We start from the raw sequence: 15,532 nt of genomic DNA, 5'->3' as shown, positions 1-15,532 counted from the left end.
TTTCTTTGTTCCTTTCCCCACCATTTAGCTCCACGCCTGGGGTGGGAGTGCTACTTAGTGTCCCTGGCTGGATCTCTAGCCACACAGGTCTCCAACTACCACCACAATCTACCCCCTCTGTCCATGTTCCTTTCCCCCACGATGGAGCTCAAAGGCACAGGTAGAAGTGCTATGCTTAACTTATCTGGATCTGTAGCCCCCCCAGGGTGCAGGAATGGTGCTGGGCTGAATGCCACCATCTGGATGTGTGTAGCACCACAGGGGAGCTCATTGTAGAGATCTTCCCTCCTGCTGTGCTAGTGTGTAATCAGGCAAAGTGAAGCCTGGTAGGCGAAACCTGGGAGGCGAAGCCTGGGAGGCGAAGCCTGGGAGGCGAAGCCTGGAAGGTGAAGCCTGGAAGGTGAAGCCTGGGAGGCGAAGCCTGGGAGGCGAAGCCTGGAAGGTGAAGCCTGGGAGGCGAAGCCTGGTAGGCGAAGCCTGGCAGGCGAAACCTGGGAGGCGAAACCTGGGAGGCGAAACCTGGGAGGCGAAACCTGGGAGGCGAAGCCTGGGAGGCGAAGCCTGGGAGGTGAGCTACCAGGGGGATTAAAACTGGAGCTATTTGTAGAACATCTCCTTTACAGTGACTCTGAGTGTGAACATGTGTTTTTCCTCAGAGATGATTGTTTATACTGTATTTTGCTGAATATATTTGGCTGCAGAAAGTGTATTTTAGTGACCTGAAGTTGCCCTTCAAGCGTACTACTACAAAACATCTGCCGTGAAGACATCTAGGCTCTAGGGTTAAACACACCCCAAACACACACACACCTCTCATCATACCCACTGTCCATAACTCATCATTAAAACGCCAACTCAAGTGAATTGCGAGTCCACGAGCGCAGAGTTTTATGAACAAGACACTTGGTGTTTTATCCGTGTAATTATGAATTACATCTGGTGCTGTCAGATTTGCAATCTGCTGCAGTGAGTGAGTGAGAGATTGTTTTTGCCACAGTGGAGCAGAGCCCAATCAGACAGCTTCATTGGTACATTCTCTATGTCACCGCTTCCCCTCATCCTTGATTAGACACGCAGGCGGCCTGGTCAGCACCGGCCCTGCTCCTCTGATTGGAACTTCAAACTTTGTGTGTCTCTGTCTCGGTTATTGGTGTGTGTGTGGGTGGTGGGTGGAATGAGGGAGGCTTGTGGTAGGGTGTGTACAGGGGAAAAATATAGTTGGATGTGGAGATTGATTGATGGTTGTCCGTTGGACAGTTGTTCATGTCATATGCATGAGTAGTATGTCATAGAATGTGTGTTTGCACATTTGCTTATAGTGCTGAGTTCACCCTAAGTAGCTCCACTATCATTTATTTATACATTTTTCATTTCACCTTTATTTAACCAGGTAGGCCAGTTGAGAACAAGTTCTCATTTACAACTGCGACCTGGCCAAGATGAAGCAAAGCAGTGTGACACATACAACAACACATTGATAATCCATAGTCCGCCTAGCAACACCACACATTCAGCACACAATTTTCACCATATAATGTATGATCCTGGATCAATTAGGTGGTCTACCCATGGCGTTTCCATGGAAACTCTCAAAACACACACTCACTCACACACACAGCCATGCTGGCTCCCTGGGTTGGTGTGTGTCCACTGTCCAGACAGATGGCTGTGGAGTTTCGGTCCATAGTGAGGTAGAGAGAGAGAGTGAGAGAGACAGACAGAGCCCTAATGAAAGCACAGAGGGGTTTGATCCACAGTCACGTTACTCACCAAGGACAGCTCCCACTGCCAGCGTCTCACACAGAGACTTCTCCTCCAGAGAGTCTGGGAGTGAGATGAGGAGTGGGGGGAGAAGTTAGCCTGGGATCCAAACGGATTATTTCACAATTTTCAGCTTGGATTCAAGGCTATGGAGGAGGGTTGTCACTGGGCCGGGTGGATGCTGTGACTCCCCTTAGGGAAAGGGATAGGGGGGAGTTTAAAACCGGAAACCCACACTATGAAACAAAAAAAAGATCTACAACGATCTACGGGTTCTCAGATGCTGTGTTATTACTGCTACTGCTGCTATTGGTGATGTTGATGATGATCAGTGAAAGAACGATGCATCAATTCATCTCCTGCCTTCTGGGAACTGATGCTTATGTCCAAAAGCGCAGAATACCTATTACGATTATATTCTATGCATTGCTACAGTATAAAAGGATTGCCTTATTTGGGCAGAAAAACGTCCTGTGTTAAATTACATTGGATACGCCGTGCCTACCAGGTGTGCCTACCAGGCGTACCTACCAGGTGTGCCTACCGGGCGTACCTACCAGGCATGGCTATGAGGTCATACACCTCTCCCAGTCTATATCTAGCACTTTCCATTCAACATCTTTCTCCTCTCTGTACATGGTTCTCCTTTTAATAAAGTAGGAAGTACCATACATGCACTACCGGTCAAAAGTTTTAGAACACCTACTCATTCCAGAGTTTTTCTTTATTTTTTACTATTTTCTACATTGTAGAATAATAGTGAAGACATTACAGCTATGAAATAACACATATGGAATCATGTAGTAGTGTTAAAGAAATCTAAATATATTTTATATTTCATATTCTTCAAATAGCCACCCGTTGCCTTGACAGCACACTTTTGGCATTCTCTCAACCAGCTTTATGAGGTAGTCACCTGGAATGCATTTCAATTAACAGGTGTGCCTTATTAAAAGTTCATTTGTTCATTTCATCAAATTGGTCGCTTATTAACGTGTACTAATACTTAAAGTTGCATTAAAAAAGTATTTCGAAATGTTTTGTGAAAGTTTATCGTCTACTTTTTTTATTTTAAAAAATGATGTTACCTTATAAGACGCTATTTTTTCGTTTATCACACAGTCTTCATAGATCGATATCTAGGCTATATATGGACCGATTTAATAATAAAAAAGACCCAATAGTGATTATGGGACATCTAGGAGTGCCAACAAAGAAGATGGTCAAAGGTAATGAATGTTTTATATTTTATTTGTGCGGTTTGTGTAGCGACGACTATGCTAATTATTTTGTTTACGTCCCCTGCGGGTCTTTTGGGGTGTTACATGCTATCAGATAATAGCTTCTCATGCTTTCGCCGAAAAGCATTTAAAAATCTGACTTGTTGCCTGGATTCACAACGAGTGTAGCTTTAATTCAATACCCTGCATGTGTATTCTAATGAACGTTTGAGTTTTAACTAGTACTATTAGCCTTTAGCGTAGCGCATTTGCATTTCCAGATGTCTAGATGGGACGCCTGCGTGTCAGGTAGGAGCAAGAGGTTAACTCCATAATATCGACAGAAACATGGCAAACGTTGTTTAGAATCAATCCTCAAGGTGTTTTGCACATATCTATTCGATGATAAATCACTCGTTGCAGTTTGGTTTCTCCTCTGTTCAAAATGGAAAAATGCACGCACCTGGAGATTACGCAATAGTTTTGACGGAGGACACCGAGCGGACACCTGCTAAATGTAGTCTCTTATGGTCAATTTTCTAATGATATGCCTACAAATACGTCACAATGCTGCAAACACCTTGGGGAAACGATAGAAAGTGTAGGCTCATTCCTTGCGCATTCACAGCCATATAAGGAGACATTGGAACACAGCGCCTCCAAATTCTGGCTCACTTCCTGTATGAAATTTAATCTTGGTTTCGCCTGTAGCATTAGTTCTGTGGCACTCACAGACAATATCTTTGCAGTTTTGGAAACGTCAGTGTTTTCTTTCCAAAGATGTCAATTATATGCATAGTTGAGCATCTTTTCGTGACAAAATATCTTGTTTAAAACGGGAACGTTTTTCATCCAAAAATGAAATACTGCCCCCAGAGGTTCAAGAGGTTAACATATAGCTTCAATAAAGTTCCAACCGGAGTATTCCTTTGTGTCTTGATGAGCAATGGAACGCAAGTGGATACCATGAGGAATGCACATGATCAGAAAATGGCTGACTGCCAGTCACCTGATACATTCTGCTCTCATTCAGTCCCACAACACAGTAGAAGTCTCATTCAAATTTCTATAGATGATTGACATCTAGTGGAAGCCCTAGGAAGTGCAACATAATTAATATCTCAAGGGGATTTCAATGGGAACTGTGGTGAATACATACCAAGCTCAGATTTCTCACTTCCTGCTTTGATTTCTCCTCAGGATTTTGCCTGCCATATGAGTTCTGTTATACTCACAGACATCATTCAAACAGTTTTAGAAACGTTAGTGTTTTCTATCGAGTACTAATAATAACATGCATATATTAGCAAATGAGACTGAGGAGCAGGTCGTTTACTTTGGGCAATTTATTCATCCAAGCTACTCAATACTGCCCCCCAGCCATAAGAAGTTCATTACCAGCGTTACCGTAGACTACATGTTAATTACCAGCATTACCGTAGATTACCTGTTAATTACCAGCGTTACCGTAGACGACCTGTTAATTACCAGCGTTCCCGTAGACGGCCTGTTAATTACCAGCGTTACTGTAGATGACCTGGTAATTACCAGCATTACCGTAGATGGCCTGTTAATTACCAGCATTACCGTAGACGACCTGTTAATTACCAGCGTTCCCGTAGACGGCCTGTTAATTACCAGCGTTACCGTAGATGACCTGTTAATTACCAGTCACCTAGATGACCTGTTAATTACCAGAGTTACCGTAGATGACCTGTTTAATTACCAGAGTTACCGTAGATGACCTGTTAATTACCAGCGTTACCGTAGATGACCTGTTAATTACCAGCGTTACCGTAGATGACCTGTTAATTACCAGAGTTACCTTAGACGACCTGTTAATTACCAGAGTTACCGTAGACGACCTGTTAATTACCAGCATTACTGTAGATTACCTGTTAATTACCAGCGTTACCGTAGATGACCTGTTAATTACCAGAGTTACCTTAGACGACCTGTTAATTACCAGAGTTACCGTAGACGACCTGTTAATTACCAGCGTTACCATAGACGGCCTGTTAATTACCAGCATTACCGTAGATGACCTGTTAATTACCAGCGTTACCGTAGATGACCTGTTAATTACCAGAGTTACCGTAGATGACCTGTTAATTACCAGCGTTCCCGTAGATGACCTGTTAATTACCAGCGTTACCGTAGACGACCTGTTAATTACCAGTCACCGCAGACGACCTGTTAATGACCAGCGTTACCGTAGATGACCTGTTAATTACCAGCATTACCGTAGATGACCTGTTAATTACCAGTGTTACCGTAGATGACCTGTTAATTACCAGCGTTACCGAAGATTCCAGTAACTTTGGTAAATGACCAGTAGATTTATAACCCTAATCATACAGTATAGTACAGACAACTCCTCTCGTCCTCTTCAAATAAGCGGTGAGCGTATAGCCTTGCAGTTCTTTCATCTACTTTAGATCAAACATACAGTATCACACATAAAAACCACTCCTCCAACCGTAAGCATTTCACCTCTGACTTGCACTTTTCCCTCAGTTGAGATCACAGATGTATTGAAGAACGCAATGTTTCTTTCTCTCAGGGGATTTCCGGTCCTTAGTTCTCCACAGTAGGTGAAGGTGAGAACCAGAGTGAAGTGAAGTTCTCACTTGAGATTGAGAGGTGAGCAAAAGTAGGATAAGATAACAAAGCGAGCGATTTGAAATGTGTTTTTCTTTCACCAGAGACAGTTTAAACCAAGTCCTAGATTAGAACACACATTCATCTGATATTGTACCGTGTGTTTAGTGGACTCGCTGTCTGAGAAACCCTGAGAGTTTCTCTGTCAGACGCAACAACTTCAAATGCACCACATAGCACAGTATAGACAATCCTCCCCTAAGAATGGTTCACTACTTTCAAATCTACCCGAAATGCAAACAAGTGAGAGAGAGAATAAACCTGGAGACTATCAACTATCTGAGTCATTGTGAGTTAGTCTATTAGAATATCAACTATCTGAGTCATTGTGAGTTAGTCTATTAGAATATCAACTATCTGAGTCATTGTGAGTTAGTCTATTAGAATATCAACTATCTGAGTTATATTGTGAGTTAGTCTATTAGAATATCAACTATCTGAGTTATATTGTGAGTTAGTCTATTAGAATATCAACTATCTGAATTATATTGTGAGTTAGTCTATTAGAATATCAACTATCTGAGTCATTGTGAGTTAGTCTATTAGAATATCAACTATCTGAGTCATTGTGAGTTAGTCTATTAGAATATCAACTATCTGAGTTATATTGTGAGTTAGTCTATTAGAATATCAACTATCTGAGTTATATTGTGAGTTAGTCTATTAGAATATCAACTATCTGAGTTATATTGTGAGTTAGTCTATTAGAATATCAACTATCTGAGTTATATTGTGAGTTAGTCTATTAGAATATCAACTATCTGAGTTATATTGTGAGTTAGTCTATTAGAATATCAACTATCTGAGTCTGTTACGTCCGTCGTTGAATGAGTGAGACCAAAGCGCAGCGTGGAAAGTGTTCATGATTAAGTTGCTCTGGATAAGAGCGTCTGCTAAATGACTTAAATGTAAATGATGTAATGAAACACCGACAAAACAACAAAATATAAACGAATGTAAAGTTCTGCCGGGCTAGACAGCTACTGTGCAAAAACAAGATCCCACAAACTATAAGTCTATTAGAATATCAACTATCTGAGTTATATTGTGAGTTAGTCTATTAGAATATCAACTATCTGAGTTATATTGTGAGTTAGTCTATTAGAATATCAACTATCTGAGTTATATTGTGAGTTAGTCTATTAGAATATCAACTTTCTGAGTCATTGTGAGTCTAATCCTAATATAATAACAATGGCTCTGGATGTGCTTTGTCGCAGTCAAATAGCTTGGTCCCTTGACCCCGCAATTAACAAGAGCAAATATGACCAGAGTGTGAAATACCATGTCTCTCACCATGCATTATTTAGTCAGCCCAGAAAAGCCAATGAAAACCAAATGTCTTCCATCGATTGCAAATGAACGTCGTGGAAGATAAGCACATATCTGTTTGAATATGGATTTTGGCATTTTAAGTTCCTTTGGGGTTTTTGTGGGAGGTTTGATCCTATTGAGGTTTTTTGCTTCACTAATTTGTGTGTGGGGTTATGGGGAAGTATGTGGGGTTGGGTTGTGGGGTTGGGTTGTGGGGTTGGGTTGTGGGGAAGTGTGTCGGGTTGTGGGGAAGTGTGTGGGGCTGGGTTGTGGGGAAGTGCGTGGGATGGGGTTGTGGGGAAGTGTGTGGGGTTGGGTTGTGGGGAAGTGTGTGGGGTTGGGTTGTGGGGAAGTGTGTGGGGTTGGATTGTGGGGAAGTGTGTGGGGTTGGGTTGTGGGGAAGTGTGTGGGGTTGGATTGTGGGGAAGTGTGTGGGGTTGGGTTGTGGGGAAGTGTGTGGGGTTGGGTTGTGGGGAAGTGTGTGGGGTTGGGTTGTGGGGAAGTGTGTGGGGTTGGGTTGTGGGGAAGTGTGTGGGGTTGGATTGTGGGGAAGTGTGTGGGGTTGGGTTGTGGGGAAGTGTGTGGGGAAATGTGTGGGGTTGGGTTGTGGGGAAGTGTGTGGGGTTGGGTTGTGGGGAAGTGTGTGGGGTTGGATTGTGGGGAAGTGTGTGGGGTTGGGTTGTGGGGAAGTGTGTGGGGTTGGATTGTGGGGAAGTGTGTGGGGTTGTGTTGTATACTGTACATGATGCAGTTAGTGAATGGAATGGAATCCCACTCTATTACTGTTTGTTCACACATGTACTATTCAACCACCACCATAACCCTGTATGGTAAAGCCCTACAAGAAAGGCTGTCTGCCAAAACCAGGCCTCTATGACTCCCAGCGCAAGCAGGGGTTTTTGTTCTGTTCAGTTAATATACAGACATACAGGTTGTTCCTTATCAGATCACTTTGCAGATATAAAACTGAAACAGATCCCTGAAAACACAGAGTTCTTCCAGGAGCAACTACAGTCTAGATAGCCACTGAGGGACAAAGACACCATTCTCCAGTCTCGCACTGTTTCTGTACAAGCCCTCCAACATCCAAAGTGCCACCTACCCCTCTCTCACCTCAGAGATTCCTCTCTACTCTCTCACCTCAGAGATTCCTCTCTACTCTCTCACCTCAGAGATTCCTCTCTACCCTCTCTCACCTCAGAGATTTCTCTCTACCCTCTCTCACCTCAGAGAGGTACACAGATTCCTCTCTAGTCCCTCACCTCAGAGATTCCGCTCTACTCTCTCACCTCAGAGATTCCTCTCTACCCTCTCTCACCTCAGAGATTCCTCTCTACTCTCTCACCTCAGAGATTCCTCTCTACCCTCTCTCACCTCAGAGATTCCTCTCTACTCTCTCTCACCTCAGAGATTCCTCTCTACTCTCTCACCTCAGAGATTCCTCTCTACCCTCTCTCACCTCAGAGATTCCTCTCTACTCTCTCACCTCAGAGATTCCTCTCTACTCTCTCACCTCAGAGATTCCTCTCAACCCTCTCTCACCTCAGAGATTCCTCTCTACTCTCTCACCTCAGAGATTCCTCTCAACCCTCTCTCACCTCAGAGAGGTGCACAGATTCCTCTCAACCCTCTCTCACCTCAGAGAGGTGCACAGATTCCTCTACCCTCTCTCACCTCAGAGAGGTGCACAGATTCCTCTCTACTCTCTCACCTCAGAGAGGTGCACAGATTCCTCTACCCTCTCTCACCTCAGAGAGGTGCACAGATTCCTCTCTACCCTCTCTCACTTCAGAGAGGTGCACAGATTCCTCTTAACCCTCTCTCACCTCAGAGAGGTGCACAGATTCCTCTCTACCCTCTCTCACCTCAGAGAGGTACACAGATTCCTCTACCCTCTCTCACCTCAGAGAGGTGCACAGATTCCTCTCAACCCTCTCTCACCTCAAAGAGGTGCACAGATTCCTCTACCCTCTCTCACCTCAGAGAGGTGCACAGATTCCTCTCTACCCTTTCTCACCTCAAAGAGGTGCACAGATTCCTCTCTACCCTCTCTCACCTCAGAGAGGTACACAGATTCCTCTACCCTCTCTCACCTCAGAGAGGTGCACAGATTCCTCTCTACCCTCTCTCACCTCAGAGAGGCGCACAGATTCCTCTCTACCCTCTCTCACCTCAGAGAGGTACACAGATTCCTCTCTACCCTCTCACCCCAGAGAGGTGCACAGATTCCTCTCTACCCTCTCTCACCTCAGAGAGCTGCACAGATTCCTCTCCTACCCTCTGGGTCATGTTTCAGGGGGTTAGTGGCAGCATGGGGAGAGATGCTCCAGGTGGGTTTCGTTTACTAACGTATGCCGCATTCATTTATTCAATCTCTCATTGGTTCTCTTGTTCGCCTGTTCAAAGGATCTCTGCTCATGTGTCATATTAGACTGCATGTGGTTTGCTGTGGTAATAGAATTGCTTATTGCGATGCTAACTCAATTATTCCTGAGAGCCCTTATCTGTGGTGCCGGGGTACGAGCCGTCTTGGCTCTGGATGATCATCAGCATTCAGCAGCTTGTGAATTTGAGAACAAAGGAGGTAGCTACCCCTCGGAGGCGAGAGGGCTCACCGAGGAGTAATTGAATTGTTTCTTGTTGTTGATGTTGTTGCCGGTGCCTGGCGCCGGCGCTGGCAAACACGGAGGGGAAGGCTAGCGAGGAGGAAAGCTAATCTTCCATCACTCCTTCATTTTACAAGCCCGCTGAACACACACACACACACACACACACTCAGTTGTTGTTTTTTTCATATCCCTCTCCCCTGTTCTCTGGCACTCTCATTCACCCTCTATCTCTTTTTCCTTTTGCCTCCCTTCCTCTCTCTCTCACTCTGTCTCTGTCTGTATTTCTCCCTACCTCACCACCCTCCCATCCCCCTCATTCAATCTCCCTCTCTTCCCTCTGATTTCTTGCAGACGGAGCAGTTTGTGCACGCGCTCAAAGACGAGCTGGTGAAGAGCGCCTTGCTGGCCCTCCACGCTGCACAGCCCGGCTATGTTACGAAGAACCAGAACCAGACCCTGCCAGGCCACCAGGGTCACAGCCACCAGGACCACCCTAGTCCCAGCCAGAGGGGTCAACAAGGCCAGAGTCCACCCCAGAACCCAGGCCACAGTCCTGGGCAGCCATCGGCTACAGACAGCCCTGTGGTGGTGTGTAATAATGTGGATGGTGGTTCCCAGAAGGCTCCCATCAGAGAAGATGGGCAGGCTCCTCTGAAGCGCCAGGACTCCATACCGTGCCATAAGGAGTACGACGAGGAGGAATGGGCAAGTCCTGCGGTTTCTATACCATCATCTCACTCTGTGTCTGCTCTGCTGTCTGTCTGTGGGTCTCAATCTCTGTCCCCCTTCTTCCTCTCTCTCAATTCAATTCAAGGGATTTATTGGCATGGGAAACGTATATTAACATTGGCAAAACAAGTGAAATAAACAATTTAAAAGATAACAGTAAACATTACAGAAGAATAAAGACATTTCAAATGTCAAATTATGTCTATAGACAGTGTTGTAACAATGTGCAAATAGTAAAAGTACAAAAAGGAAAATAATCAAGCATAAATATGGGTTGTATTTACAATATGGTGTTTGTTCTTCGCCGGTTGCCCTTTTCTTGTGGCAACAGGTCACAAATCTTGCTGCTGTCATGGTACACTGGTATTTTACCCAATAGATATGAAAGTTTATCAAGATTGGATTTGTTTTTGAATTCTTTGTGGGTCTGTTTAATCTGAGGGAAATATGTGTCTCTAATATTGTCATACATTTTGCAGGAGGTTAGGAAGTGCAGCTAATTTTCCACCTCATTTTGTGGGCAGTGAGCACATAGCCTGTCTTCTCTTGAGTGCCAGGTCTGCCTACGGCGGCCTTACTCAATAGCAATGCTATGCTCACTGAGTCTGTACATAGTCAAAGCTCACTCACTCTCTCTGTCTCTCTCTCTCTCTCTCTCTGTGCCACTCTCTCTCTCTCTCTGTCTTTCTGTCTCTGTCTCTCTCTCTCTCTGTCACTCTGTCTGTCTCTGTCTCTGTCACCCTCTCTGTCCGTCTCTCTGTCTCTGTCACTCTCTCTGTCCCTGACAGTCTCTCTCTCCCTCTGCTAGTGCAAGTCTAAAAGTTGCTGTATCTGATGATAAACAATAGTTAATATCAGTTACAGAAGTCTTAAGAAACCGTGTGCGCGTGCCGTGTGTGCTAATAGAAACTATGGGGAATGAAGCCAGAGCTGACAGCAGGGACTTAGCCGGAGTCACACACTACAATTCCTAATCAGCCATCAAACAACTGTCTGCCTTTGAGAAGAGTTTAAAAACACTCACCTCTGAGACAAAGGACATCCAAACTGCCCTCCAACACACACACACTAAGCCATGCTTGGCAAGCCTAATTACTTTCCCCAACAGGCAGAAAGTGAATAAATCAATGAAAAAAGGTGGGTATTATGAGGACAATACGAAACAGAGGAGTTTGGAGGCTTTCCACTCCAAAGTAGAAAAGCACTTTGAGAGTTAATCTCTTCAAGCAGGCTGCAATTGTCATCTACTGAGAGTAGAGAAACTCTTCATAGTGCTTCTGTGACCGATTTGATTTTGAGACATTGAGAGTTAAAGGCTAGTAGAACTCTGGTGATAAGGGCTTTGAACAGCCAACATCCAATCATACTCAAACCCAATGTAGTGGCCCAAGGCAGAGATATACATCCATATTTAACATGGTTGATATTATATACTACATTCTATGTTTTGGGATCAAATAGTACCTTGAACATTGTGGTTCACTAACAGACAGGTGTGGAACATGGATTCATCTTCCAGACAGATCACATGGGGCGGCAGGGTAGACTAGTGGTTAGAACGTTGGACTGGTAAACGAAAGGTTGCAAGATCGAATCCCCGAGCTGACAAGGTACAAATCTGTCATTCTGCCCCTGAACAAGGCAGTTAACCCACCTAGGAACAGTGGGTTGTCGTTGAAAGTAAGTCTTAACTGACTTGCCTAGTTAAATAAAATCCAAAATAAACATGCAGATTGACCTCTTTCCTTCTCTCTCACACACACACACACACACACACACACACACACACACACACAGAGGCCAGGTGCTGATGTTGTGTTTGTCTCCTCTAGGACAGGGTGTGGGCTGACGTGGCGAAGAGCCTCAACTGTGTCATCGCCATGGTGGACAAGCTCCAGGAGCAGGAACCAATCAACAACAACCAGGAACAACCAATCCCTAAGCAGGTCCTGGCCGACGTCATCACCTCCCACAACCCCGGTAAGAGTTTCACCGCTGAATGTGTCGTATATCAAAGAGTGACTCAAGTAAGAGTTAACAGAAAAACACGGCACTACACCCATAACAATGTCCTATAGCATAGTCCCAGATCTATTGGTGTCGTCTTGCCATGTTGATATCACCTACATACAGTTATATAGTCCTGCAATGCCAACCAGAAAGACTTCCATAGAGTCCTGGATGTATCTAGATGGCACAAGCTCTCGTCCTCGGTCTTAATTCCTTCTCACCATAGGGTGGCAGTCACGTCCCACGACAGCCAGTTGCAGTATTTGGTCTGCACAAAATCTGCACACACACTCTCAGAAATGACAGAATGAAGCACAGGAGGTTGGTGGCACCTTAGTCAGGGAGGACGGGCTCGTGGTAATGACCGGAGCATACAGCTAACTACATCATACGCGTGATGCTCTTCTATTCACTCCGTTCCAGCCGTTATTATTATGAGCCCTCCTCCCCTCAGCAGCCTCCACTGGAATTAAGGTAAGAAGGAGAGAGTGCATAAATAACACATTGACCACAGAGAAGTGGAGCAAGGACCTGTTGTTATTCACACTCTAGTGGTTAGAGCGTTGGACTAGTAACTGGAAGGTTGCAAGTTCAAACCCCCGAGCTGACAAGGTACAAAATCTGTCGTTCTGCCCCTGAACAGGCAGTTAACCCACTGTTCCTAGGTCATTGTTGAAAATAAGAATTTGTTCTTAACTGACTTGCCTAGTTAAATAAAGGTAAAATAAAAAATAAAAAAGATGAGGTTGTGTCCCTACTACTGCCAAGTGGTTGGTAGATTGGTGCAGGCTTAAGTCTGACCGGGCGAAGGTGCTGGCTCCTGAATCGGGATAGTGTGCATGTTGGTGAATCATTAGTGTGTATGAGCATGGCAGCCGATCTAGTGACACGTCTTTTTCCAAACATTCACAGAGGTAAGCAGGACCCGCTGCATTGTATTAAGGTAGATAACAGACACAGAGGTAAGCAGGACCGACAGCATTTTATTAAGGTAGAGAACAGACACAGGGAGGAAGCAGGACCGACAGCATTTTATTAAGGTAGAGAACAGACACAGGGAGGAAGCAGGACCTGCAGCATTTTATTAAGGTAGAGAACAGACACAGGGAGTAAACGGGACCTGCAGCATTGTATTAAGGTAGAGAACAGACAGAGGTAAGCAGGACCTACAGCATTTTATTAAGGTAGAGAACAGACACAGGGAGTAAACAGGACCTGCAGCATTGTATTAAGGTAGAGAACAGACACAGGGAGTAAACAGGACCTGCAGCATTGTATTAAGGTAGAGAACAGACAGAGGTAAGCAGGACCTACAGCATTTTATTAAGGTAGAGAACAGACACAGGGAGTAAACAGGACCTGCAGCATTGTATTAAGGTAGATAACAGACACAGGGAGTAAACAGGACCTGCAGCATTGTATTAAGGTAGAGAACAGACACAGGGAGTAAACAGGACCTGCAGCATTGTATTAAGGTAGAGAACAGACACAGGGAGTAAACAGGACCTGCAGCATTGTATTAAGGTAGATAACAGACACAGAGGTAAGCAGGACCGACAGCATTTTATTAAGGTAGAGAACAGACACAGGGAGGAAGCAGGACCGACAGCATTTTATTAAGGTAGAGAACAGACACAGGGAGGAAGCAGGACCTGCAGCATTTTATTAAGGTAGAGAACAGACACAGGGAGTAAACAGGACCTGCAGCATTGTATTAAGGTAGAGAACAGACACAGGGAGTAAACAGGACCTGCAGCATTGTATTAAGGTAGAGAACAGACACAGGGAGTAAACAGGACCTGCAGCATTGTATTAAGGTAGAGAACAGACAGAGGTAAGCAGGACCTACAGCATTTTATTAAGGTAGAGAACAGACACAGGGAGTAAACAGGACCTGCAGCATTGTATTAAGGTAGATAACAGACACAGGGAGTAAACAGGACCTGCAGCATTGTATTAAGGTAGAGAACAGACACAGGGAGTAAACAGGACCTGCAGCATTGTATTAAGGTAGAGAACAGACACAGGGAGTAAACAGGACCTGCAGCATTGTATTAAGGTAGAGAACAGAGGAGTTCCTTTAAAAGAAAGTGAAATGAATCCATGGACAACACTGCGGTGGCCTCCTGGCATAGCCACGGGAAGAAGTTTGGGGGTGGGTGCGCTGAAGACCTCTATATTGTCGGTCCACTAATACAGGACTGGTAAAGGCTCACTACACTACTTTTGTGATAAAAAAAGCTAAATGTGAGTGTTTACCAGCATTTGTAGCTTCGGTCTGACAAATATCTGTACAAAACAGTTAATCGGATAATACCTGTGGAATATAAAAATACTTGCTTGATATACATTACTGTGCAGAAGTTTTAAGCAGGTGTGAAAAATGCTGTAAAGTAAGAATGCTTTCGAAAATAGACATGTTAATAGATTAGATTTATCAATTAACAAAATGCAAAGTGAGTGAACAGAAGAAACATCTAAATGAAATCCATATTTGGTGTGACCACCCTTTGCCTTCATAACAGCATCAATTCTTCTAGGTTCACCTGCACACAGTTCGATGCAACTCGGTAGGTAGGTTGGCCCAAACATCTTGGGGAACTAACTACAGTTCTTCTGTGGATTTAGGCAGCCTCAGGTGCTTCTCTCTCTCCATGTAATCCCAGACAGACTTGATGATGTTGAGATCGGGGCTCTGTGGGGGCCGTACCATCACTTCCAGGACTCCTTGTTCTTCTTCACGCTGAAGATGGTTCTTAATGACTTTCGCTGTATGTTTGGGTTTGTTGTCATGCTGCAGAATAATTTTGGGGCCAATCAGATGCCTCCCTGATGGAATTGCATGATGGATAAGTATCTGCCTGTACTTCTCAGCATTGAGGAGACCAATAATTATGACCAAATCCCCAACTCCATTTGCAGAAATGCAGCCCCAAACTTGCAAGGAACCTCCACCATGCTTCATTGTTGCCTGCAGACCCTCATTCGTGTACCGCTCTTCAGCCCTTCGGTGAACAAACTGCCTTCTGCTACAGCCAAATATTTGACTCCTCAGTCAAGAGCACCTGCTGACATTTTTCTGCACCCCAGTTCCTGTGTTTTTGTGCATAGTTGAGTCGCTTGGCCTTGTTTCACGTCGGAGGTATGGCTTTTTGGCCGCAAGTCTTCCATGAAGGCCACTTTTGACCAGACTTCTCAAGACAGTAGATGGGTGTACCAGGGTCCCAC

The 15,532-nt window shown here is 44.6% G+C and overlaps 1 protein-coding gene across 7 annotated transcripts in view; it reads left to right on the top strand.

Moving 5' to 3' along the window:
• LOC124012699 (type II inositol 3,4-bisphosphate 4-phosphatase-like) overlaps positions 1-15,532 on the top strand; it is a 235,042-nt gene that overhangs the window by 194,365 nt on the left and 25,145 nt on the right. For all 7 annotated transcript variants that reach the window (XM_046326580.1, XM_046326579.1, XM_046326581.1 and 4 more), the window contains 2 exons: positions 9,917-10,270; positions 12,127-12,274. In XM_046326580.1, coding sequence (XP_046182536.1) covers positions 9,917-10,270; positions 12,127-12,274 — 502 coding nt within the window. The remainder of the gene's footprint in view (positions 1-9,916; positions 10,271-12,126; positions 12,275-15,532) is intronic.

Source organism: Oncorhynchus gorbuscha, linkage group LG24, assembly GCF_021184085.1.
Source record: "Oncorhynchus gorbuscha isolate QuinsamMale2020 ecotype Even-year linkage group LG24, OgorEven_v1.0, whole genome shotgun sequence".
Classification (NCBI taxonomy): Eukaryota; Metazoa; Chordata; class Actinopteri; order Salmoniformes; family Salmonidae; genus Oncorhynchus; species Oncorhynchus gorbuscha.
This window is presented reverse-complemented; position numbering and strand designations above follow the sequence as displayed.